At 44.0% G+C, this 6,141-nt stretch overlaps 1 protein-coding gene across 1 annotated transcript; it reads left to right on the top strand.

Annotated features, from left to right (window-relative positions):
* Positions 1 to 3,712: 3,712 nt before the first annotated feature.
* On the top strand, positions 3,713 to 5,596 carry LOC147268755 (cilia- and flagella-associated protein 99-like). Its single transcript, XM_086192170.1, has 6 exons — positions 3,713 to 4,076; positions 4,331 to 4,433; positions 4,594 to 4,726; positions 4,819 to 4,970; positions 5,056 to 5,258; positions 5,440 to 5,596. The coding sequence occupies exons 3-6, from the start codon at positions 4,597 to 4,599 to the stop codon at positions 5,594 to 5,596; spliced, it is 642 nt and encodes a 213-aa protein (XP_086048296.1). The 5' UTR covers positions 3,713 to 4,076; positions 4,331 to 4,433; positions 4,594 to 4,596.
* The last annotated feature ends 545 nt before the right edge of the window (positions 5,597 to 6,141 follow it).

The raw sequence follows: 6,141 nt of genomic DNA, 5'->3' as shown, positions 1-6,141 counted from the left end.
TGAAATATACAAACAAACGAGGCACAAAGTGTCACTCAACGTCACATACATTTTGCCTGGGGTTGAGCATTTTCAATGTACATCTCAAACTTAAAATGATACTCATAAACAAAGACAACTAAAATAAAATCAATAAATCTCAGGGGCCATCTCATAATAACTGAAATGTTTCTATTAAGAAAATAATTTAAGGGCTCTCTTTTCTTTGAACTTCAAATTAACAGTATTTCTCTTCTTAATTCTTCTTGCTGAGATGGGGAAGGAAATGGTTAAATGGTAAATGGACTCAATTTTATATCACACTTTTCTACCTCAGCAGCACTCAAAGCACTTTACAGTGTCATCTCATTCACCCATTCACACACACACACTCACACACTGATGGTGGAGGCTGCCATGCAAGGCGCCAACCTACTCATCAGGAGCAATTATGGGTTCAGTATCTTGCTCAAGGACACTTCGACATGGTCACCGGGGTCGGGGATCGAACCAGCGACCCTTTGGTTCTGGACGGCCACGCTACCCCTGAACCATGCTGCCCATGCTGGAAAAAGCAGGGTAAATGAGTCTGGACAGACGATCCATTCTGGATGATAAAACTCTCCCAAAAATTGAGACGTCTCTCTGCAGCCACCTGTTCAGAATTGCCTCACACTTGGCCACGTTGCTGCAAATATTCATATTTTCAGTTGTTGTTTTATCCTCAGAGACAGCGATCCCCAAATATTGACTCTCTTTTTTAATCTTTATGTTATACAGATCTGGCCGCCTCTAATTTGGCGCAATCTCGTGCTGGGGCCCTGACCGGTCCGTGACGGTCCCTGCTCGGCAGTAGGCAGGTCCGTGACTGTAATGAGATCCCCCGCGATGACGTCATTGGCGCGGGGCCGAGTCGTAACGCCCCTAAGTGCCGTTTGTGGAAATTACCTGCACTGCTTTATCAGTCCACCAGGAGGAGCAGTCATTATAAGTGGTTACCGTGTGTGAAGACAGCGGCTCTACTGTCATGCCTGCAGCATTTAATGTATACATTAACCTCTTCATGTATTTTCAAGTCCTATCAATAGTTTCTACTCAAACAAACTGAATTTGTGTTACTGAAACGTGTCTTTTCTTTACATTCATTATGAAGTCTGAGTAAAGTGTACTTTTTAATAGCCTATTTTATTGTACTCATGTGATTGAGCTCAGACAAGTCAGTATCCTCACATTTTGTTCAGATTCAACTGTCAGCCAGAGGCTTTTGAGAATTGATTGATGGACTGCAGTGCTGAGGGAAGTTGATCTTCATTTTGTAGAAACAAAGTTGTGTCATCTGCCAGTTGACTTGTTCCAGTTTGTCCGTCCATACCACTCAACCCTTCAGTGGGACTACTTTTGATGAGAAGAGAGAATATTTCAGCAACCATTATGAACAATCATGGGGAGCTGCCGCACCCCTGCCGGATGCCCCTCTTAATCTCAAATCTGGGACAAGTGCCATGACCTCAAGCTACAGAACTGTTGATTCCATGATGTAACATCCCAATCATATCTAGAAATCTTCTTCCAAAACCCAAATGAGATCATGCTTTTAAAATAAATGTGTGCTCAACAGAATCAAGCGCTTCATCAAAATCCTCAAATCAAATAAAGCCCCTGTCTTGAACCATGTGACTGTCATCAAGCAGCTCCAGTTCAAGTCTGATGTTCTTGTGAATGAAGCTGCCTTTCAGGAAGCTGGATTGGGTCTCACTCATTCTAGAAGAGATGCCTTCTTCCAGCCAGCAGCAGCAGCACCTTGAAGAATCTTATAGTCTGTATGAAGCAGAGGGATCGGTCGAAGATGATCTCATCTTGGTTTGTCTTTTCCAGGTTTAGGGGTCAAAGTGATGAACCCCTGTTTCATGGTTGACATGAAGTGTTTTTCTCTAAACATTCTTTTAAGGCTTCAAATAGTCGACATCTTACATCCCTCCAAAAGCATTGCTAACAGTTGGTTGTGAGCCCATCTGTCCCTGGGGTTTGTTGAAGGCCATTTTCCAAAGAACTGTGTCCAGCTCCTCCATTGTGAGGTCCAACTCACACAGATCTCTAAAGGAGTCGTCAACACAAGGGAGAAAGTTCTCCATCTTATCAAACAGGATATCAGCATCGACTGCAGAGGAACTAGAGAATACAGATGGCAAGAAAAGGAGAAGACCTCTTTTTCTGTACTCCTCAAATCTTGGTTTTCTGTCCCATTAATCATTAGACTTGGAAGAGAATTTCTCTGCTGTCTGCTTTGTTCCAGATGACAAAAACATGAGGAATTGTTTTCTCCTGCTTCAATGCACTTGGCTCTTGATCTGATGAAGGCTCCCTGAGCTCTCAAGATAAAGATCGTCTCATTCAAGTTGGAATTCCATGAATTTATTCTTCTCTTGAGAGTGGAGCTCTGCTTTATTACAACATATATTTATTTCCCAAAGTAAATGACTTTCATATTCTCTTTTTTCTTGTTTAGTTCTTCCACCAGCTTTTAGCTGGGTTACATTGAAGCCAAAAACCCCCACTGAGCCCCAGGGGGTCCCTCTCACCCATCCCAAACCAGTGCCAAATCTCATCCCACTGCGGCAAAATCCCAGACCAGTAAGACCCATTTATTGCCTTTGAATATTTCCATCCAATTAGATGTGTACATGTACTTCTCTCTCATTGCTCAGCCAACACGTACATGCCATGACCACATGCTAGATTCTGAAAGGTGAAGCACAGTTATCAGTGTCATTCTCCAGCTGTCCAGTCAGCAGCCACAGCTGTGCAGGGAGGAAACCCAGCACTCATGTGTTCACCTCCTATTGAGGGCTCAGGATTTCACCATTTCATGAATGGCTGAAAGTGTCCTTTCTCCTCGCTCACCATTGTGTGGGTTGTTTAGGAATTCTACGTTTTTACAGTGTGTTGCTTTTCATGGGTAAAAATGCCAGTCATACGGTAAAAGAGCCTGCATGAGACTGTATATTAGTAGACGCTGTATTTGATACACCATTCAAAAGATTTGGGTTTCCTAGATACTAAAAAGCCAGAACAATGTTTCAAACGAGCTTGAGATGCTACAGAAGATCAACAAGCACAACTGTCAAAAGAAGAAAGTACAACTCAGCTTATTATCATCCCCTTTTATTATCCCCTACAAAAATTATGATATCTGAAAGGCTTGAATGATTGTCAAGAGATCCTGTGAGACAGAAACATGGAGCTCAAGAGCTGAAATATGTACATACACGCACGTGTGCTTTGACATCAGAGTCACTGCGTCAATCACTGTGCTTTCACGCTCGCTCTTGATTCACAAATGACCAGATTCTGAACTGCGTCAGGGTCATTCATCCATCCATCCATCCATCTTCTTCCACTTATCCTGTTAAGGGTCACGGGGGAGGGGGCTGGAGCCTATCCCAGCAGCTTTCAGGGCTGAGGCGGGTTTCACCCTGGACAGGTCAGATCAGAGTCATGCAATTGACAAATTGTGGTTGGAATGAGTTTGACCTCTTTGGTAATTTAGCATTTTCTGATGAAGACCTTATTAATATGTCAATATCAGTTGGGTTTTTAGTTCATTTTGGTTAAGTAGTTTATTTTGAAAATATTTGAAAACACCAAAATGAGAACATGTACATATATGAACAGGCAAAAAAAACTACATCCTTGCCAAAGCTCAAGCAAATCAAAAACCAGTAATTCTGAAAAAGTGAAAAATGGATTTAATGTTCAAAGAGATGAAGGAAGAAGTAAAAAAAAAAAGAAAATTGTAGTCTGACAGGTAAAGGTGACAGGTTGAGCCTCAAGCAACCATATTGGCATTGGTTATATTTCTACCTGTGGGCCTGCAGGTCCACTGGTTGCTGGGTTTGTATTGTGCAGGGCTTGGACTCTCCTCATACCTGCTCCCACTACGTAATTTCTTTCCTCAGTATGATAACTGTTCCCATGCATCAGTTAACCAAAAAGGTCTGATTCCTTTAGAGAGGCAGCAACACCTTAAAGACCACCAAAGCAGACACCCTGAGAAAAGAGGTGATCGAGAACCGTCAGGCAGAAGAGGAATTCCAGAGGTATGGCATGTAGTTTACCTTCAACCTGTTTGAGGAGGCTCCTCAATATGATCAGAGTTCTCTACAGGACACTGCTGGACTGAGCTGAAGCCTGTGATTTGTCTGAGGGAATTCTACATGCTGGCTGGTCCAATAATACCAGTAATGGATGGGATGGCCAGTGTGGATGCTGCTATGTGGAACTGAATTGTCTGGTTTTGAGATTTCTGTAAACCACTCTGTGTTAAGAGTAATTTCTCTGTGTGTTGACCCAGAATTCAGTGCCTGTTGGAGGGGGCAGGTGATCATAATTGAGGGCACATCACCACCAAGGAGCCATTTAGGGACCAGAAGGCTCCTCAACTCCAGGAAAAAGAGGTGGGTAAAGACCAGTAGACAGTTGGTGAAAATGAAGGTTACACAACACAAACACAAGGAGGATTAGCCAGAACATTTCTGCTCTCTGAACACCTTTTTAAAACAAGGGATTTTCATGTAAAAATGTGCTCCTTGTGTTTGTATCTTTTTGGCTGCTCAGTTGATGCAGAAATACGCAAAGAAGAGGCTGCAGGAGGAAAGAGGAATGAGAGACTTGGTGCGACAGGTGGCAGAGCGCCAAAAGAACTACAGAGTGGCAGAGGAGAAGTTGACAAAATCAAAGCAAAGTATTGGTAAGCTGCTAGACTTCACGTAGTATGAACAAGTATGATCATTTGTTGAAGAGATCCTTTTCATTCAAAGAATTTCTATGCAAATACCACAGTGAAAGAAGTCACTAAGAAAAATCAAGAGCTACTTCGTCAAGCACTGGAGGAGGCACAAGCAGAGCTCATCCTGAAATTTAGAGTAATTGGTGAAATCCTCACTATTAGTTCACTTCCCCAGAAGAGACTGAAGGCTCTTGATGGCACTGAGGTAAGTGAAAGAAAGGATTGGTGTCTTCTCACAGTTCACACACTTCCTTCCATGTGTCATGGTTTTCCCTTGTGTCCCATGCCAGCCTGCAGGCCAGGATCTCATGGAAGAGATGTCCCTGTCCGAGCTGCGGAAGCGGCTGTTCCACCTGAAGGAACAACAGAAAAAAGATGAGATAGAGAAAAACGAGCGTCTCAGGCAGAAGCTGAAGAAAGAAAAGCAGCAGGAGCAGGAGAGGTTGAAGAATATGACGCGCAAGAGAGAAGTGGCAAAGGCTGCTCCAGCCAGGTCAGGATAATAACATGGAACATGAATATCGCCATTCCTAGGGTCAGAGCCCATGTGGGCTGGGAGGGACCCATATGAGGAAGAGCTGTTCTGATTGCAATGTGTCAGATGCTTTCATTTGAAGAGGGTGAGCTCTGAGAGATCCAGCACCACAAAGTCATGGTTGTTTCGCATGTTCCAGGAAAGTGGAGGAGAAAGCCAGAGAGGAAGCGATGAAGCAGAAGCTGCAGAAAGAGAAGCAGCAGCAGCAGCAGCAGCAGCAGAAGAGCATCAAAAAGAGGGCCCTCGATGCCTGCAAGAGAGAAGAGGCAAAGGCTGCTGCAATCAGGTCAGGATGATACAGTCAAATATGAATGTACCCATGACCAGAGGCCGAGTGGCCTGGGAGTGACCCATGTGAGGCCGAGTTTTTCCTGTTGCATTCAGACAGATATTTTGATTGGGAAAGGTTAAGCTCTGAGAGACCCAGCACCACAAAGTCATGGTAGTTTTGCATGTTGCAGGCAAGTGAAGGAGAAAGCCAGAGATGAAAAAATGAAGCAGGATCTGAAGAAGAAATGTGTGGAGAAATTGCTGGTGAGTCAAAGGAAAAGGGAAATGGGTAGAGACAAAATCAAGCCAGCCCCCAGGCAGCATCAACAGTCTGATTCTAGAAAACAGCGCCAAGGGGCCAACGTTGCTGCCGACTCATTCCAACTGACACCGTGGGAAAATGGTGACCGTCTGTCACCAGGATTACAGTTCAGAATCTCCATCACCGACTCAAACCCAGGACCCATATTCTCCAGAAGACATTCATTTGATGGACTCGTGCTTTTACCCGGACGTGTTCCTCCTTGATACGGCTGCTTGTGATTGCCCTCCCTCTGCTGTGAGCAGATAA

Source organism: Aulostomus chinensis, chromosome 2, assembly GCF_037954235.1.
Source record: "Aulostomus chinensis isolate RoL2024-O1b breed Wild chromosome 2, RoL_Achi_v1.0, whole genome shotgun sequence".
NCBI classification, from domain to species: Eukaryota; Metazoa; Chordata; class Actinopteri; order Syngnathiformes; family Aulostomidae; genus Aulostomus; species Aulostomus chinensis.
The sequence above is the reverse complement of the archived record's forward strand: the minus strand, read 5'-3'. Positions and strand labels throughout refer to the sequence as shown.

Excerpts from the sequence above, each read along its gene's own strand:
- LOC147268755 (XM_086192170.1), top strand. The coding sequence starts at position 4,597 with ATGCAGAAATACGCAAAGAAGAGGCTGCAGGAGGAAAGAGGAATGAGA. Across the intron at positions 4,727-4,818 it reads AAAATCAAAGCAAAGTATTG|TGAAAGAAGTCACTAAGAAA; the intron begins GTAAGCTGCTAG and ends CAAATACCACAG. Across the intron at positions 5,259-5,439 it reads GCAAAGGCTGCTCCAGCCAG|GAAAGTGGAGGAGAAAGCCA; the intron begins GTCAGGATAATA and ends CGCATGTTCCAG.